Source organism: Dromaius novaehollandiae, chromosome 24, assembly GCF_036370855.1.
Source record: "Dromaius novaehollandiae isolate bDroNov1 chromosome 24, bDroNov1.hap1, whole genome shotgun sequence".
Taxonomy (NCBI): domain Eukaryota; kingdom Metazoa; phylum Chordata; class Aves; order Casuariiformes; family Dromaiidae; genus Dromaius; species Dromaius novaehollandiae.
The window spans coordinates 5234622-5255492 of record NC_088121.1 but is presented as its reverse complement, the minus strand read 5'-3'; the positions used below and the strand labels follow the sequence as shown (position 1 = coordinate 5255492).

Sequence of the window (20871 nt, the reverse complement as noted above, 5' to 3'; positions counted from 1 at the left end):
CCTGTCGATAGGTGTTACAGTGAAGGACGGTTCCAGCCCCAGACAGCTGTTCCGTTATCCACTTGAAGATATGAATGTGCGAGGGGAAGTTCTTGTATTTTGTCCTATGGATGACTCTGAATCCTACTTTGAGGATTTCTTAAATCAGTAAGACTCTCTGTTCCCCTTCCGTCCAGTTCACTAAATTGTAATTTGTTTGAATTAGAGCTTTGTATTTTTCGGTCAGCATGGCAGACTTAGTACCTTGAGGCTTGCTTTATGCTTCACATTCTTTATGCTTAGCACCTCCGGACCCTGCTGTTGCTTCTTCGTGCATCTGCTGTTCAAGGAAGCTGGAGCTTTGTGTTACCAAGCCAAGAGACTAAGAGTAGACCATTGAGTTCAACCTTGATGAAGCTTCGTGGAAAAAAATTAACTACTAGATTGCTGCCTGGTTCCATTGTCCTGGGATAAAAAGTGCTCGTGATGAAGAAATGGTGCTGATGTAGTGTATAGTCTGTTTTAATAGTGAATGTTTGCTCTGGGAAGTGCACCATTTTAGAAACTATGTAAAATAAGCACTTAAAGCAACATAATTTCATATTGAATTTATTTACATATTTACTTATGAGTGTCAATGTATAGTGCTTGTAAACCAGCAACATTCTGGTACTGCTAAAATTGCATGTAGACCAGTTACTAAACTTCAGAGATCGTCCAGTGTAATTAACTCTTCTTTTGAACTTAAGATCAAAGTATGGGTACCTGTATTCCTTATTTCAAGACAAACAAAACTGGAAAACAAATGTTAGAAGGATGATCAATAAAATCTGCAAGCAAAATACTACCCATAGGGTAATTCTTATGTGGAGACAATGTTTGTTTCCTTGTAATAACTTGTTTTGCAGTACAGCCCTACTGTGATCAATTCCATTCTACCTTTTTAGCAGAGAATAATATTTTTAGGATTATGCAACCTTATTTTTGAAATACAAACCTGATGCAAAATTAAGTCAGTAGATAATAATGTTATTTTGGAAAAGCTTTCCCTGTTTGACTCAAACTTCTGCAATTACTTCTTCCTTCAAACAGCAGTATGGATGTATAGAGCACCTAGTCTTCCACTTCCTTAAAGGTCTGACTGCAATCGGTCAGCAGGTTTGAGCTTGTACTGAAGCTAAAAATGTTGGTATGTGTTTATTCATTCTTGCTTTAGTTTCGGTACTCACCAAAAATGTTCCCATATAAGTTTTTGCCCTGAAGTTTCTTATTAAAGAAACACAGGTTTGATTAGCCACTCAGAGCACAAAATTGCTTAGGCATTTTTTTACTGTAATGCACTGCACTATTACAAGTTATAAATGAAACTGTTATCCTGGTTAATGGCCAGCTTCTCATTTTACTTTCTGAACCTCAAAATATTTCTAATAGAAAAAGGGTTTTTTAATGCCCCCCCCCCCCCCCCCCCCAAAAAAAAAGGTTAAGATACAAGTGGAAGCTGAACATGTAGAATTGGGTAACTTGGAGAAAAAATTTTGGTGGTAGGAAATAAGTGTTGGAACAAGTTACCAAGCCATTATTTACTCTAAGGTGAGATAAGATATCTTCCTGATAAAATGGAAAGTAAGATAATATGACTGTAATTCATTGTCTTTAAGCAAGAATTGCTGCTTCTGTTGCTCTTAGACACCTAACACTCCTGCAGATTTTTTTTGGTTAAAGGTTGAGTGGCCTGAATCTGACTGTCCCTTTTCTTTCTGAACTGCATAGTATAAAAACATAACATGCATAAAAATACTGTTGAGTCTGACTGAGGATCCATTTGACTCAGTAAACATTTCCAACAGTGACCATAAGCAAATGCTGTGAGATGGGTATGAATAGGGCTGTCATGATAAAGTTTTACTGTTTGTGGGCAGTCTGTTTTGCATCGTAGTGATGAAATATGTCTTGTTTAGTACTGTGGAGCAGTAAATACTTCTAAAGCTCTGTGTCTTTATAGTTAAAGGTTTACAGGCGGAGCTTGTGCAGTGTGGTGTGAAGGAGGAGCATGGCAAGGGAAGTTCTGAATTTTTGTTTTGTGGATGCACAAAATAAAATGGAATAATGTCTTACTAAATTGATCTCTTGAATGTGATGCCAGTCATACTCTGAAACCCTGATAAGCTGTTTTCTAACCAGCTGAAGTGGGAATGGAGTATTTTTTTCTAATTTTGCTTCTCTAGAGATAGAGCAGACTGATTCTTGCCAGATTTTTTTAAAACTGATTCTGAGGAACTTTTATTTTTTCCATCTTGGGTATTGGAGCATTTGCATAAAGGGATATTTTTTAAAAAACCTTTCCTTGAGATTCTCCTTCCTTTCTCTTAGGCTTATAGTAACTTTCCAGGAATCATAAAGATCTAGGCATTGCCTTACTGTAGCACATTTTTAATTCCATGTAACTGATTGTCTTGCTGGTAATAGTGACCCTTTTGACTACATCACTGTAAAGGGCAAGAGTGCAATTTATAATCTGGTTTGTCTATAAGGAAAGTTTCTTGTGAAGCTTGATGAGTTTGTATTTACCCTGTACCTCAGAATGGTGACATTTCTGTCCTTGAATGAAACTAGATGTGTCTGGTTTTGGCTTTTTTTAGTAAGCCATCGATGTTCTCAATGAGTTTCATGAATAAATCTATATCTAGGAATTATCATTGTTTAGTGTTAAAGGTTAATGTTCCATGCATAAAATCTGCATATCCTAGCTTTAGTGTTATTCCTTTGTTAATCTTTTGCCATGCAAAAATCTGACCTCTTTCCAGCTATTTTTGCAGTTGCTTAGTTATCAATCTGTCCTCACACTGTGGTGTTTGAGTGCATAAGGTAATCACTATTTCAGTCATCTCTCAGGTCCCGAATTCAAACAGCTTCATCCCCTCCTACAATCTCTTTTCTAGGATGCCAAGAGCTACTCCTTATGCTGATAGTGCTACTGTTTTACTTGCTGAAACTTCTTTTGCACTGTCAAGTTTCCCTTAGGGACATGCACATGTTGCAATAGAGAGTGTTTTTGGAGAGCAGGTTTCTAAAACCCCTTACAGAGAGCTCCAGAGAGGACCAGAAAGACTGAGAGTCAGGTTGTAGCGGGGGGATTAAGCCTCTTTTAAAAGCAGTTCTCTGCTGAAGCATCCATCTAGTTTAATTACAGATTGCCTCAATATACAGAATCAGGAATGATTTTGCAAAAGAATGGCTGAATAGGTAGCACAAAACGCTGTCCTGTATATGCAGTTTTTTACAACTTAATCGTAGCACCAGTTATTTTTGTGCTTTTGAGCTGTTGCTGGCTAGTAGCAGTGTTCAGAGAACCAGTGGCAGTGCAGTACATGAACTGAGTGCATGGTGACCGCAGCAGAACAAAATCAAACCTTTGTGCCCCTTGTTGGGGCAAATGAATTGATGAACATAGCTGAATAGGATACTGCTATGGTACCACTTTCTTACCCTTTATCTTAGGCATGTAAGTCAGCATAAAAAGATGTGCAGTTACTGCATAGCATGTTTCTTCCTGAACTTTGGTGGTAAAAAGGAAAACATGAAAGAAGCAATATCACGATTTCTAAGATTGTACCTTGTACATATGATCCCTGACCTCGAAAGCCTGCCTTAAATAAGCACCCTGCCTAGTTGCTTTCAGAAGCCTGGCCTCCCAGCAAAGAGCCTTCACTAAAGGTGCCGGGTAAAGAACTAACTCGGGCTCGTGTCAAGGACAGCACAAAGACAGGGCAGTGCAGAAAAGCGTTACACACACATCTACAACTGCATTTTGCCTGTGCCTCCAGACTGACTTCTGTGCTTCCAGCCTTGACTCCTGTAAGGGTTTTGGCAATACAATAACAGCAGTTGGGTTGCAAGTCCTGATCCTGAGCTTGTCCTCAAAGCTGAGCTAGTGTGCTGCATTGCAGCTCAAACTCGCTCACTGTTGCAGTTCTTCTGTTGCTGTGTTTCAGTCCTTAATGATATCACCATTCTGCATTAATTTCATGGGCAAAGACGACTGGTTGTGCCAACTTCTGTGTAAGTGGCACAAGTTTGATGCACAGTAAAGGCAAGAAGACTGATGAGTAAAGAGAGAGGGTTGAACTTGTTTGTGTTAGAAATCGCGCAGGGACTATTGCTGCCAGCCTTGCTCCTTTTTTCCTTCCAACGCTGATAGACTGCAGCTCTGCACCACCCTGTACTGTCTCCTCTTGATTTCTCATCCTTGTCTGAACTGCTTTCTCTCAGTGGTGCCGCTTTTGGCCTTGAACCTCCAACCTCTCCTGTTGCTTTAGAATTGAAAGGACAAAGCTTTATTGAACTTAACATCCTCTCTTCTCTCTGAGCTGTTTGGAACAAGCCCCTCTCGGATTAGAGAGTGCTTGTGTTTTGCCCTGCTCTGCTATGGAGACTTCTTGCCTTTTTGATATTCAGTCACAGGCTTCCATCTCCTTTCTGACCAGCCCCTGTTTACTTCGCAGAATACAACGTTGCCATGGCAACAGGTTACTTTTCAAAGGGAACATCTTGTCATTATATTTAATCCACTGCAGCTGAAGAGGACTGAAATATTAAGTTGTTGTTGCTATGGATACTGCTTTGTTACATCAGTTTCTTTTGTGTCAGATTTCATATTCAGTGTTGGGTCCTCTTTTTTGCCTTTCCCACAGAATAAACACAGAGCGCCTTTCCATTATTATTGTAATTGCTTTCCACCAATATAATTTAGCTTAGAAGTCTACAGTGCATTTTAGTTTCCATAGCAAGAATTTTCTTTCCATTTGCAACCCATTCCTGGGGAGGTGGAAGCTCTCTGAAAAGTGTTTAACAGGCTGTGTGCCCTTGCAGAGTAATCAGGCCTTTGGCTTTTAAAAGTGTGGTGTGGTGCAGTGCAGTCTGAAAGAGCTTTCTGTCCCTTCAACAAATATCCGCTGCTCAGTAGCTAAACTCTTTCGCCAGTCCAGTCGCTTACCTTTGGGGCGGGCATGTGATCGGGGAATGGTAAATGAGTGATGAAGACGTGCAGGGAAATATTTCTCTCTTGACATGTAATTTTCATGTGAAGAATAATGTGGTAAGTTATCCGTATTGGCTTTCCCCGGCCTAACTCCACATGAACGCAGTCAAGAGCAGTAGTCCCATCCAGAAGTTTGCTCCCAGCTTTGCAATTACTTACAGGATACTGCAGCATGTGCAGTTTTGATTCTTAAATAAAATGTTTTATTATTCATAATCAGTGTGATGCAAGTTCAGGAATCAGGAGTTGAGCAATATTTTGACTGCAGTTTGTTTTACTTAACATTTATTAAAAGATTAATATTCCCTTTAGTGCAGAATTATCGAGGTTTGTATAAGCATAGTTTTTAACAGTATGAAAGTGTTATTGGCTCATATAACCTTTTTTAATGGAAAACCTGAGGAGAACATGAATCTGAAAAAAATTTTTTTTCCTTGGTTGGATTTTATCTTACTTTATTCCATTATTTCTTGCACTGGCAACACCAGTACTCTCAGATCTTGGCCTTGGTCATCTAAATAAGATTCTGGGCTTTTTCAGCTAAACTTGTTAATTCTGAGGATCTGCAATAGTTTTGCAATACAGCAAAAGCTGTAGAGGATTATGTTCCTTACTTGAGTACTTGAAACATATTTAGAGGGTAAAAGAAGTGGGTAATGTTTTAACCACTGAACCATATGATCCTTCCTGTGAGGGATGTGTTTCCTTTTCTTTTCAAGCTTTGATTCTACTTCTGCTTTTGTTTCTACACATTGCTCTTCAGATGCAGGTCTGTAGTTTTGGGAGTTTGTTAGAGAAAAACTGTTTCCCAGTAAACAGTTGAGAATTTTCCAGCTTTATAGTACCTTTGTGTGTTCCTATTTTGATGCAAGGAAAAACAACTGTTCCATGATTTTGTCATGAGATGCAAAAATTCTTTATTTCTGCTGACTGTTAGCATGCCTTTTGCAGAACCAGCTGCGGGTCTCGGTGTCCTCTGCTCACTGGGACTGATATGCTGAAGTGAGTCCGTGTCCACAGTCGTGGTTGAGCCTCTTTGCAGTGTTTTTCTGAGACCTCATTGAGATATTCTTGCTAGCCCTCTTTCAGGACACTGAGTTGTGGGGCGGAAAGGTACTCTGGAATGACGAGCAGATAAAGGTTTGTTTTTGTCACTGTCCAAACCTGTGGAGCAAAGGCAGAGGGTGGGAGCGAGGTTAGCTAGGGCAGCCATTACTCCACCTCTCTGGGACTTTTTTTTCTACTTAAAGAAAAAGAAAACTTACTTTGTTTAGGTACAAACTCTATTTGTGCAGCCTTTGGCTAGTGCATGAAGCATCGTACCTGGCTGACACTGTGTAGACATGTTTCGGGTTTGACTTGCACTGATTAGTAGAGATGCTGGCTTTAAAACGAGATCTGGGAATAAAGCAAGAACATCAGCATTTTCTGTTGTCGGTTTCCCCTTCATTCCTTACCAAGAAAAATTCTGACTCCTCATAGCTGAAAAATATATCATAATATTTCATTTCAACTCTGTAAATATAAAACTTATTTTCTAGTTCAGTCATTTCTTCTATAACCTGAAAACAAGAGAACAGTGTCTGGTCATATCTTGCAGAAGTACCCATTAGAAGAGAAAAACATTTTGACATGTTCTCAGTCTTTTCGGGAGACTTTGGGCACATGTTATTTAGCGTAGATCTGCTTCCTAGGAAGGAAGCATCATTTAGACGTCGGAACATAAGGATTGGGTTTTTGCAAAACCAGTTTTTATTCCTGTCTGGCAGGTCCTCCTGTTATGTTCTCTTGGATAAAGTCCTTTCAGTGTCAATTGATGTAGTTTTCCCCCCTTGTGCAACAGTGATGCATAAAGTTTTCAGAGTTGCCAGTAAGATGAAGTTTAATTTACAATAAGTTTGCAACGTACTTTGAAACTTGTGATGAAAATGTTTATAAAAGTGCAAATGACCACCTCAAAAAACCTCCAATAAGTACACTAATAGCCTTTGTAACTTCTAGTGATATCCTTGACAGTTTGAGTTGTCTGTTGCTGGTTTAGCACAGGGCTAACAGGTAGTCTTGATTTTAATTTTTATGGTTTAAAGGAAATTATTTCTCTTCATCACTTATTCACCCTGCTATGCTGACAGTGATCAGAAGAAACCCTGCAAGGCAGCAGCTTATTTGTAAATCGCTGTAACTGCAACTTGCAAGATTAATTCAAATTTGCTGTTGCCAAATTAAAAGACAGTTATCTATTTGGTTTATGGATGTGTGTGCACAGTTTCTCGCCAGTGGGTTGAGACTCACTTAAATGTCTTGCAGTCATTGAAGTGTTTAATTCAAAGGTTTGTCTTTATTTAAAATGATGGCTATGAATTTTGTGGACCGTTTTATGTAACATGTAGAATATAAATAAAAGATGTCTGTGTTTAAATAAGCACAATTTAAAGGAAAAAATATTTATCCTAAATATTGAATTTCCTTTCATATGGTTATCAAAGGTTAAGTAATGCTATCCTATAGGAGTCTTGGAAGGTGACTTAAGCTTTTTGGCTTTAGCTGCATGCAGTAGCCCAAATACAAATGTGCAGATGCCATTGTAGAGTAGTGGTTTGGCTCTTGAGAAGGGCTGAATATGTGAAGTTACAGCATAGGTCTGTGAAGTCTCCCCTAAAGTATTAAGTTGTAGCCCTTGAAAAATCAGTATTTCCAGTAAATACTCTTGTTGGTATGTGCCTTTTTGCTGCTTATACTGTATAATATTTTACAGAGAAAAAGAAAGGACAGATGCTAGTAGTAAAGATGGGGTTTTATTAGCCTAAAGTTAGTCTTTTCAAAGTTAATAAGAAAAATAACTGCTGTCAGGTCAGATGTGTTATAGTGGTTTATATTGGCTGTCTTTAACTTCTGTTATTGCCAGGGTCCTTCCAGCACGAAAGAAAGAGTAGAGTTTTCTACCATGGGACGTGATGTTTTGGTGACTCCAACCAATGGTGCAATCAGTGCAGAACTCTTCAGAGTATAGTCTTCACTACATGGAGAATAGCTTTGGAGTCTTTAGGTTTTGATATAAATATCTTTTCAACATAGCTGAAGAATAGGAGGCCCAAGCGTAATATGTAGAAGGGAGGCCCCATTTGGCCGAAATGAATCAAATTCACTTCTACTTCCGTTTGACCAAATATTACAGGGCATGTTTTCTTGCTTTTAGATTTTTCCATGCTTCTGTGATGATATCCGATGTGATCTTAGCAAATGAATAACAGCAGCAGTAATTCATTTAACTTCTTAAAATGAGAGCTAGATGGTTTTGCATGTGAGCTCCAAAGTCACTTGACTGGTGTTTTTTCATGAACTCTGACTGGAAGAAGAGGAATCATTTTTGTGGATTCTGGTAACTCAAGGTTCTGTGTTCTTCAAAAATTATTACCCCAAACATTTTTATTTAAAACTTTCTCTTTCAGATTGAAAATCACCACAAAGGTGTTCATAAGGCAAGATGACACTTCCTTTGTATTGATCTGCAGGATAGTGCTTAGCATGTGGACTGCGTTATTTTAGGTTTAGTGTTGAAATGGGCATTGAATGGAGTATAGTACTAGTAAAAGTCAGATACCTGCTGGAAGGTGTTTCTGCGTAGCAGGGTTTTGAGTTGGCTGACTGAAGAATAAAGCAGTTGAAAGCTTTAGAGGACTGCAGAGGCTTTTAAAGGATCTTGATTAGAAGTCAGTGTTACACTGAACTGTGTTGCATGGGATCTAAACAATCAAAAAGGAGGTAGATGCATGTCCTAATATCAGCTGCCTGATGCCTTCTTGCTGCTGTGAGGACAGGCATAGTAGGGAATTATCCTCTTCTTGATTTAAGCTGCTTGACCAAAAGCTCCAGGCGTGTCCCGTAGGTCTCTGGCATTTGCAGTGTGTGCTGTTATATTCCCGATTTTTTATATATATATATAAATATATATTTTTTTAATGCATTTTTGCTTCTCTTCCATTTGCAATAGAAATGCAAAAGTGAATCATGCAGAATATCATCCCAAATGTTGTTAATCGTAATTCTTACTCTTTGCTGCTTTTTTTTCCCCCCACACTAGGAGGTTAAACAGTACCCAAGGTGAAATCAGAGTTGGACCCAGCCATCAGGTAAGGGATTTTGTATTTTAATAGCCAAAGGGCATGTTTCTAGCCACTTGATCTGTTCAAGGCACACACAGATGTTTATGTGTTTTAAGAGAGGATACAGGGCTTTTAAGTGTGTCTGTTAATATAGCTGTCATTAATACAGGATTAGCTAGAAGTTTGCCTTCCCTTTCATAGTTGTCTGCTGTCAGTCTGGTGCAGGTCTGAGACTTTGCATGTCCTAGTTGACCCATGTTTACACTTGTACTTTTGCATGCTCTCTTCTAATTTTTGCATGTTAGATTGAGTTCGGGCAACTGTGGTACCTCACCATACAGGTCATTGGGGCCATTGTGTATTTAGTCATTCAATAGTCATCTTGGAATGAAAGTACTGTTTATAAGTGGAGCAGTTTGGGCAGTCGTTAGGGACAGACCTCTTTCTAAATACCCTCTTCCTCTGTTGCCATGCGCTAACAGCACTACCAGACTATCTCTTCCTGTCGGGTGAGAGGTTAGCTGATCCTCACCCTTTTTCTTTGCATCCTTGTGATACGAAGCACAGCTGAAATTCTTTTTAACTGGGAGGCACTGTAGTTTTGGAGCATGATTAAAATATCTTTTATGTCCATGCTCTGTGGAAGTAATTACATAGCTATAGTATCTTATTTGTATTTTCCAGCAATTTTTTTAATGTAGGTTTTCTTTTCACCTTCTGATCCTTTAAAGACAGGGTAAGTTTAGATTTTAAAGATGGAGAAGCCTCAGTTTTATGATTTGTCTGTGAGAAGTTTAAAAAAACAAAAATCTTAAAACCAGTGTAGTACCGTTAGTCATTTTGAGTTCTTAAAACAGAAATTAAGAAAGCATTTTGAATAAGTTAATTGGGAAGCAGAATGAGGTTAAGACTTCAATGTTAGTTTGGGACATTGATTCTAATTTATTTGGGAGAAATCCTTCGTGAGCATTGAAAATAATCTGCTCTTAAAGAACATTAACATACAACTGCTTTCAGTGATAAATGCCTCTGACTAATGAGGTCAGACCTGTCACCAGGAACTGAGTGCCCCCTCTACCTGTAGGATTGACTTTGTACTAAGTGATAGGTTTGGGTCTAAATCTTGTTAAACAGCTAGAGAAAATAAACATTTGCACAATTTGCATAACATTCTTGAGGATGTTTTGTATTTAAAGAAAAAAGTTCTTGGTAATTAAACCTCGATGATGCTTTTCGTTAGTCATAATACAAGTACTGTAAATGGTACCTCCAAAGCAACTTTCATCTCAAGAGTCTCATCTAATATTTTGGCAGGTACTAGTCACTTGTACTGTAAGTTATAATTACCAGATACATTTATTGATGGAAAAAATTAGGTACAAAGAAGCCCCACTAAATCAGAATACGTTTAACTTTTGATTGCTCAATATTTTAAACTTCTGTGGTCCTTTCGCTCACCTGCTGAGCATCCACATTCCTGACAGGTATCCGTGCTAAAAGGGTGTATTCTTATCTTGTTAATTAACATAAGGTGTAATCTTGAGAGAGATGGCTGTTCCTAGATTTTGGCTGAGGTAGGAGGATTGAAGATCACCTTCCTTTGTAGTCTGATTCAGTCTGTTGAAAGTACGAAAACATCCCCTTCTGCAATTTTGCTGAGCTTTGTTAACTCAGTGTATGGATTTGCTCCCCTCCACTCACCTTGCTCAGCATAAGGTAAACGTAGCAGATCCAAAAACAAAACCCCGAGATCCTGCTCTTTGGTTCTGTTGAATGGCTGTTACCTTCCTTTTCCTCAAATTGGACATGCTATGCAGGGTAGAGGACTGTTGTTTTGTTGTTACACCAAGTACACGGATGCCTCAAACCACTGCTTGTATCGTAATAGCAACTATGGACACAAGTGAAGATAAACGCTTTTTAGAAGCGTGCTTGTTCTCAAAATTCTTAGGCATATGAGGAGGAGAGTGGTTAGTGGGTCTCTGCTAAATGTTCTTCTATGAAAACTTTAATCTAACAAATTAATGACCAGAGGAGGTGGTCTTAGGAGTAACTCTAGTAACTAAGCATGTTCCTAGGCACAGAAGGATGAGTGCTAGTTTGTGAAAGCACCTTGGTCACTGGAAGGAGGTTACTAGCATTCATAGCTCTCATAGGAATCCCATCTTGAAGAGATTTCTTGATTCTTTCTTGATGAGATTTCTCATCTCTTGATGAGAATGCTTGCTTATCCTTCTCCAGAAGAGAAGTTCAGTGACACATAGGTTTTCCCAGGGAAGAAGTAAAATAAAGTACAGATTAAAGAGCAGAACATGAAAGACATCTGAACCTGTGGCTTGTAATTACTGGTTATGTATAAACATTGCCTCTCAAATATGTTTAGTGTTGTAAGTATAGGAGGTAATTACAGGGTTTTTAAAAGCTGTTTCCAAAGAGGCTCTCAGCTATCTTATCCTATTGCAGTAGGTGACGAAAGATACTGATTAGGTCTCTAGATACAGTTTGATACTCATTTAGTGGTGGAGTTCCTTTCACCGAGCTCTCTCAGGAAATTTCTTTGGTTCACTTTGTGGTTTTAATAATTTACTGAGGACTTCTTTGTAAACTTAATGTCAAATGTGTGAGTTTTTTACTGAGGAATTGAAATGGAACACATTTGAGCTAGCCACATTCTTGCTGCCTTTCATAGCAGTGTGTTATAGCAGTATGTTTTATCCTGTCAAACAGGTGTTATAACAGCATCTTTTTGACAGGTGAAAACTGTTTGCTTGCTTGAGGGTAAACTGCCCCACAATGTGTGTGTATATAAGTGTGTGTGTACACACACACACACACACACACACACACACACACACACACACACACACACACACACACACACACAAAAATGGAGGACTACCTATGCAGTACAGAATGGTTTAAATCTAAGCTGTAGTGCTTCCAGAAAGTTGATAGTGCTTGGCATGTATATATATAGAAGGGCTCTGATACTGGTGGACTGAGAGATGGTGCTAACCCTCTCTGTAATGGTGAGAAAATGAATTGTCCTCCTAAAAGAAGGAATGCTTGGATGAAGTGATTAGATCTACGCTTGACTACAAAGTTTCTCATAAACTTCTGAAACTTGGATCAAATCACTTCACCAGCTGTTGTTACGTATCTTTCATCAATGAGATGGTATTATCCCAGGGAATGCAAAGCTTGACCATTATTAACAGCACTTGTGTGTACTGTTCATTTTTTTTTTTTCCTAGGCTAAGCTTCCTGATCTGCAGCCATTTCCTTCCCCAGATGGTGACACCGTGACGCAGCATGAGGAACTTGTGTGGATGCCAGGAGTCAATGACTGTGACTTGCTTATGTACCTTAGGGCAGCAAGGTAATTACAGCCAAGGTAGTCCTGATGTCTTCAGAACGCCGTAGTGGAAAAATGGGCCACTGCCTATGTGCGGTTGGCTATGGTCGCTTCTTCGTGTTCTTTTTCATTGTAGCATAGATGTCAACCGGGCAAACTGAAACAATCAGTTTGGTACAAGGATGCTCTGGTTTGATGATGTCAGGCCAATGCAGACTATCTCCGTTGGCTGTTACTTTGGGATTTAAAACAGAAAGCCAGTAGCATATGCTAGTACAATAGTAAAAGCATTAAGTGTGTATTGTGCAACAAGGGAAGTAACTGCTACGAGTGGATTAACCCTGAAAGCATAGGATTCCTTCAAGGACTAAATATTTTTCTTTAATGAACTCTAGTTCGTATTTCAGTTTCATACAGATCTCTGGTTTGCCTAGCAGGTTAATCAGACAAAGAAATATCAGGTGTCTACATTAGTGGGCCTCATAGCACTTTGGAATGTGAGTAAATAAATTGCTTCTGATCCGCAAGAAATTAGCATTGTGGGGAATCTGCAATCCAAGTTTTCTAGCATAATGAAACTAAAAAAATATAATGACTCATGTGCTGTCTCTGGCAAGGCTGTCCTCATGCATGCAGGTTATCTCCCCCATAATACTGATAAGGTTTTGCCACTACTGTAGTGCACATTTTTTAATTGATAAAATCCACTTAGATTGGTTTTTTTTTTTTTTTTTTTTTTTTGTTAAGTCTGATTTACTAATTATTCAGGTGACTCAGGTTTGCATAATAAATGGTAATGTTTGTGTGGTGCTTCATTGTACTTGTTTCTGTAGTATTGCAAGGCCCTGAAATCTGTGCTTTATGATGTAAATACTCTGTGTATTGCATGTGTGCATCAAACAGGTTGAAGCATTTAAACTTGTTTTTTTTTTTTTCCTCCTCAAACTATAAAGGAGCATGGCAGCTTTTGCAGGTATGTGTGATGGAGGATCTACAGAAGATGGTTGCGTTGCAGCCTCCCGTGATGACACTACGCTTAACGCACTCAATACAGTAAGTATATGGAACTACTGCATGGAAAAACAACCTTTGTCTTTATTTCTTAACTACTAAAGGCACGTAGTGCCCATAAAATACGTAGCAGATATAATAGGTTTGGGGATCACAGCATGGGTTCAACAGTAGCCTAAGGTATCACAGCTTCATTTCAAACATCTCCTATAACATTTTGAAAAATCTGAACTACAGAACTTCAGTGACAGGTTTTTGGGTGATGGCTGTAAGAACAGAGAGAGTGAATGTTCTGTACAGGAAGCAGCTCGAGTGAAGTACGCCAACTGGAAATGTTACTTACTCTGCTGACACCTGACCTGGTCATTGGGTTTTTCGTTCAGTCCAGCTAGCTTCTAGCTGTAGAATAATAGTTATTTCATACAAGGAAAATCTATTGCCATAATACCCTCAGATGTATAGTGTCATGTATATGGAAATAACTCTGGAATTTTTTCCACGCATGATCCAGTCTTCATTATCATTTATACTTCAATGCATATATGTACAATTATCTCTTGCATAAACATAATATGTGTAGTTAGTATTACTGGGTGCTTATATACATGCATATGTACTTTGAGACGCTTATGCAGTTTCTCTCAGTGCAGCCACAATTACTGTGGTGTGGTGTGTGGGTTGGTTGTCTTCCCCTGCCCCTGGCCGCTAACAGTCAGTAAATAATGATATGTGAAATGATATCTTAAGGATCAGGATGAAAAAACTCGTGTCTGGCATTCTGTGGTTTTTAGTAGCATAGCGAAATCTCTAAGCTGACCTCTGTTGCATCTTTAGTTACACGGAAGGAAACTGCAGTGCTGTGTTGCTCTGAGGAAACATATTGTCACATCTGCTGACTTTACCAGTACGCAGTTTTTCATACTTCCTCTTTTTGTGTCGCCTCATATCCACAAAACATATCTTGGAGGTATGAACAGTTGAGTTCTGTTCTGTCGCCTTCATGATTTTTTGCTACATTCTGATCATTTGCACTTGTGAACACTCTGGAAAGGACAGGACATGCCCTTTGCTGAATGAGGGTCTAGCTAAACCTGTAGAACACTTCAAGGGCAATCACACTAGATAGGGAAAGGAGCCATATCCAGTTGGTAGGACTGTAAACTAGGAGCAGCTTTGGTTGAGTATGGGGTTGTTTTTGTTGTTGTTTTTGTGAAACTGCCAAGGGAGGATACTGTGTAGGGCTTCAGATTTAATTTTTAAAGATATCCTTTCCTAAAAGTAGTTTTAAGACTGTTCTGCCTCAGTGTCCAGCACTGTAACTATCTACAGTGACTCATACATCACTTTGTTCGCAGTTCCTGGGGCTCAGGTAACTTGTTCTCTTTCAGTTAAGACAAATCATCTAGTGATAGCACCAAAGCAACAACTTAGTATGTTGTACTCCTGCAGTTAGTTAATGTAAAATAACACTGCCCCCAACAACAATATTGATCTTTGCCTCTGTTTGCTATGGTGTAATTATTTACAGTTGCATGGGTTTTAGCTGTTTGTTTATAAAATTCTTATAACACCTGACTGCAAGGTTTTACACATATTGGGAATCAAGGATAATCACTACAACAGAACAAACTATCTGTTCATTTAGGGATATAGTATCCTAGGCATCTGGTAATATATATATAATCTGGTTATTTTATTAAAGTGAGTAAAACTGACTCTTATTAAATTAATGATGTCTATTAAATATGTTTAACTGATTCTTTGCTCTCAGTAAAGCATCCCCTTACATGAAGCTATTGCAGAACTCTGATACCCTTTTATGTGCTGTATCAAATACTTCAGGCGTTAAAAAAAGCTCAGTGTGTATAAGCTGTAGACCAGTTTGTAACTGGCCAAGTCCATGGTTAGAGATATATAATTTGATATTTATAATCAAGCTAAAACACCTGTATTCTTAACATGCAAATTATATTACTTATGTCACATTAGCCAAAACCACTTTCATTGTTTTATTTCTTCTGTTTGACATGTGTTTAACGGAGTGTGTCAATTTTTTGGTCTGATTTCCTGCAACAGACCGGAGTGGAATAGGGATAAGATCTAAAACATGCCCCTATAGCATTAAAATAAGTATAGCACCATTAATCTGATTATTCTGCAAAATTATTTAAATACAGCAATCAGCTGAAATCAAAGATTAAATTCTTGTATCCAACTTAAATGCTTCCTTGTTGGTCTCCCTTTGTTTCATCTGCAAAACTGAATGTTGTTTCTCAGCTGGCTTCACAGTTCACTTCAGAATAACTCAGGTAAAGGTGGATACATGGATCTTAGTCTTTTGGTCCCTTTCCTAAAGATAGCCAGCATGTTAAACCTTTTTGCAGTGTTGAGAAGAATTGAAATTAAGTTTGTATTGCACATCCACATCAGTTTCTCATCTGTTTTACACTTTATTTCCTTCCTTTCCCTTGGGATGGATGCCATCTGGTTCTGGTGGCTTACCACTCTTGAGTATTCCATAACATCCTTCCTAGAAACTCGCATCCCTGTTAAGGCCAGTAATCATCAAAGACCTCTTGGAATTTCTTTCCCTTGTCATCTATAATAAAAGTCTACTACAGAAAATTCATGTAACTACAGTGTTTTACTGTCGTCTTTAATTACCCCCTTGAATCCTTGGGAATCTAAGGAACCTGTAGTTGCACTTGCAGACTTCTTGCCTCTAAGACTTAGCTCTGTCCGATATATCTTATTTCTGTTCTTCTGAACCCTTTCTCTGTATTTCTAGTGCACATCTATCTTAGAAGATCAGTGCTGATCCATTGTCCGAATGGGGAAGGGCTTCACACCCCTAAAATAAAAGCACCATATAAACTCTAAATTTATTCTTTTAAGAAGCTCATTTCAGTTGTCTTTTTGTGTGTAATGTTTTTGACTGAGACATGCAAGTTGTATGCTTTTAAAATGGTGTCTTATTTATGCCCATCCTGTGTGTTTACACTGTATGTATCTTACTGTCCTGTCTTACAGGTAGCTCTTTCTCTCTCTAGGTTTTTAAGCCTACTGGTAAAAACACTAGCTTGACAGAACTTGCAGTTGTCTCCTTCACTCCCCCTGTGTGCGCACCCCCATCACATCTTAATGCGGAGTGGCTAGGCTTACTCAGCAGTGCTTTTACAGTCATCACATGTATTAACTTCAGCAAAAGCTGTGAGTTTTCTCCGTGTATGTTGGTGCAAGACCTCTCTTCTTCTCTGCACTACTTCTCAACCGTATATTTGGACAATGTAGTTCTCAATAAAAATAGCCTCCCTGAACGTGGATTGTTGTATTTCCAGGAAAAAAGTATGTAGGGGGTTTGACCTTTATGGCTCTTAAAAGGTGCTTGGATTTCTGTGGTGCTTGCTGATTTATCCACCCTTTGAAAATATACTCTAATGTACCAGTATTAAAAAGCAGTCTGTACTAATGCTGTTGATGTCAATTTTTAGAAAACAGTGAAAATACTTGAGTTCATTTTGAAGTTTTCTAGAAGTGTTTTCTTGTGAGTGATAGTTCCACACTACCAGGTGGGATATTTTTAGGAGAATCTGACTGACTTATGAATGTCTACTTTTTTGACCAACTTAAAACAGTTTAAATGGCTGATTCGTTGTCCTGACAATATGGTGCCATATTTGTCTTTCTGTAGTTTATCTGTTTAAAACAAACATCAAATTTATCAGATAAATAACTTATGAGACTCTTATGTTGTGCTAAGCTTTTTTGTTTAGAAATTATGCTATGTAACTCAGAAAATTAATGGAAAAAATTGATATGGTATGATTTCTTATTATGGAGATCCATTAAACTTTAGAGCAGCACTTCATTATAAATCAATCTTGACAAGCTCCTTTGCTAGTGTTTTATTTATGTAATAACAGATGCTGTAGCCCCCAGAATGGTTTATTGTTAATTATGCCAAGTAGAAATGAAGGTCAGGGAGGGCATGGTGCAACATGTGTGTATATACACGCACCCACACACCCCATAATACATACATACATACATACATACGCACATACATATGTATCTTCATAAAAATAATACAATTCCTTCAGATGACTATTTACTAAATGTTACAGGTAAATTTGAACTCCCATTCCTTGGTTTTGCTATTGGAGGTTTTGTGCTGCATTTGTAATTGTGGCTGCCTAGGAAGGCAATAAAGGCTATATAAGTTTTCGGTTTTCATGTGGAGATGATTGCCCTCCTGCTGAGTGGTGGTTGTCATATTGCAGAGGCGGGGAGCATATCACTTTCAGAAAGTCTTTGACCATGCTGCTTTTTTAGATAGGAAGAGACATTTTTGTTGCACCACCATAGAATAGGTACCAAGAGTGTTAGTTGAAAAAATCGGCTGACTTTCTAATACTAGCTGTGTTGTTGTGATTTATTTAACATTCACAAACAAGAGGTTTCATTTGATGCAGTAGGCCTTAAAATATTAGTCATGTAAAGTGAAAACATGCAGATTCAGTTAATTTTTTTCCAAGCTTCAGAACTGATTCATAACGCATGAGGTCATTGCTGTTGGTGAAATGGTAGATGATGGAAACATCTTAATTTTTATTTTGTAGCTACCTAGTTTCTCTTACCTTGCAAACTGAAGAGCCACTTTGCTTCAAGACAGAACGTTTCTTAATAAGTGAAAAGGGAAACGGAAATGCTAATTTGAGTAACTCCTGAACCTTGTTTTTAATCGTTGAACAACATTATGCAATTCTGTGGGGCAGCATGGTTAATGTGAAAGTTTTATATTTAATCAGTACTAATATATTTTGCCTTTTTAGCCCTTTGGGCTTTCAGTGAGAACAGTGATCATTCTTCATAATCGAGATATTGTCCAATGCTCCCCCCCCCCCCCAAAAAAAAAGAAGAAAAAATAACACTATATTCAAAAGATATATCTGTGGAGATCGTTAGTAAGAAAATCATGCAGGAGAGTCAGGACTTAAAATCAGCCTCTTGTTGTTTTGTCTGTTCCAAGGTAACTGAAATATTTGGAACTCAGTAGAAACCATTAGAAATCATTTCTTTTCCAAGTCAGGTCAGTTTAATTAAACTGTCTTATTTTGGTCAGCATTCATTTTTTTGCAAGTGCATGGCCCACTCTAGTGATATGTTCAGTGTGGAAAGCATTTGCTGCTGTTTTGTCCTCCTCTGTGGGAGGAAGAAAAAAATCTTGTGAAAGTATTTTTTAAAATAGCAGTAGAGTTAATGTGTTGAAGCCACTGTGTTTCACTTAGAGTTCTTTTCTAATATGTGGACTTGGTGGGTAGCCTGGCCCATGCATGATGCATGGGGAGGAGTTCCAGCTTTCAACTGAAAGTAACGCCAGCCCTGCACCGTAATTGTGTAGTAGGATCAAATTCAAGCATGTTCAGACAAGCAGGTGAAACTCTGTATTTATATTTAGACTGTGTATCCTTGTCCTCCTGCACTCCAACTCTTGACTCAATCAGGCATTACATACTGCAACATCAGCTCCAGTGTTTCATTTTGCAAACTTCCCCGAGACATAGGAAATTTAATGCTTGAGCATTCCTTCATTGTGGGACTTGGAACTTACTGGAGGTGTGACCCTAATGCTTGGATGAGGGACATCCTTCCTGTCTACTCCATATTCTCCATCTAACCAGGCAGTGCCAAAACATGCAAGTCAGTTATTAGGCTGTGGCTTGCGGTGTCAGACCACTCAGAGTAAGCTTTACCCATGCAGTTCTGTATTGCTTCCCCCCCCCCCCAAAAAAAAAAAAAGTCATGGAAAGATGTATTAGTGTTCTTCTAAGGGTGTCGGGTGTCAGAAGTAAAACGACATTGAGTTTCGCCTTTATTAATTCTCAGATCAGGAAGCATTAAAGAACAAATTAACAAGAATACAAGGAAACTTACAGGCATCATTTTAAGACCCAAGTTTCAGAATTATCCTTCAGCCCTGGAAAAACTAATTTCAACTGCATATGGATCAGTAGATTCATTTCCAACTTGCTCCTTATAAATCTACAGGAGTATTTGCCTTCAAATATAATAGGATGAGCCCTTGTTTTTAAATCCAGAGCCATGTGAATCAATTTCCTTACTTAAAATTCAGAAGTGGTAACTGCATGTTTTACAGTTATGTCTATGTATTGCGAATGTGTGTAATTTACTCCAGTTTCATTTATGCTGCTACATCAGACGCAGTCTATTTTTGTCGCACTTGTTAAAAATGCTGTAAGCTCTTACATGATGGAGAACTTGTATGCAAATCAGTTAAGGAACAGCCATTTTAAAACTTGATTTTGTACATGTGAAAAAGTGACATGCAAACTTAGCAAGTGGTAAGTCTGCAGCTGCATCGTGTGGTTTTTTTTGAGATAGAAAACAAATACTTACATGCACTTGTATCACAGTGATAGTTCTTAAAATGCAACATAGACAGACTTTACAGTAGTTTGTTAGGAGCCTACAGACACACACACAACAGCCAAACTTCCATCAGTATGTCTTCATATTAGTAATTATTATTATTTTCACGGGTATTTTCTTTTCTTCCTCCTCTTACCCCGCGGTGTCAGCTTTGTCTTCTGAAAGTCTTGTGTGGGAAAATTTTGGCATGATTGATGTAGGCCTATTAAGGATTTCCACAGGTATCTTGTAAATATAGAGGAGAGTCTTTGGGGGTTTTTGACACTATTCTGAATATGAAAACTTTCATGGGATCTCCAAACCGATGCTTCTGTGACTTTGTTCACTTTTTAAAACAAAGCACATTACCACTTGAGAGATTCTTTACAGTAACATCATTTCACATGTGCAATTTTTTTGGCACAGCTATCAAATAGTTGAATCAGCACAGCTGAGGAGGTAGGAACATCTGAAATCACTCTTACAGCTGAAAGACTTGTGCTGTGCCTTTAGTTAAAATTTAAGGATATGCTCTTCAAAGTTAGAGGCTAGGAGAAAAACCCTTTCTTCTTAAAACCCCACCTTTGTGGTAGAATGATGAATATTGCAGCTGCTTTGGATCCCTTGGCGCTCTGAATGTGCTTGCATTCATAATGCAAGAAATAGAGCTATATGAAACAAGCTGAGTGAGCTGCTATCTCCTACCGTATGCCTTAATACCAAGTTCACTTTAGGCAGAAGCCTGTGTTTGTTTCTAAACCTAGCTGGTTGTGGCAGATGAGCAAAAATGTGTGTTCACCTCTATTGCTTGGAGTTTTTCTGCTAAGTTCACTTTCCCCAAAGAAATGGGAGCTGTTGCGTCTGTATCATTAGGAGAAAGAGTGCGAGTTACTGGAGTCCCAGATTACTGTATGAGGATGTACTGCATAAGCTGCTTGAGGCAGAGCTATATGTAG

General features: G+C 38.4%; 1 protein-coding gene across 6 annotated transcripts in view; it reads left to right on the top strand.

Annotated features, from left to right (window-relative positions):
- Positions 1-20871, top strand: part of RERE (arginine-glutamic acid dipeptide repeats) — a 262953-nt gene that overhangs the window by 146100 nt on the left and 95982 nt on the right. For all 6 annotated transcript variants that reach the window (XM_064525537.1, XM_064525536.1, XM_064525532.1 and 3 more), the window contains 3 exons: positions 9099-9147; positions 12375-12499; positions 13429-13528. In XM_064525537.1, coding sequence (XP_064381607.1) covers positions 9099-9147; positions 12375-12499; positions 13429-13528 — 274 coding nt within the window. The remainder of the gene's footprint in view (positions 1-9098; positions 9148-12374; positions 12500-13428; positions 13529-20871) is intronic.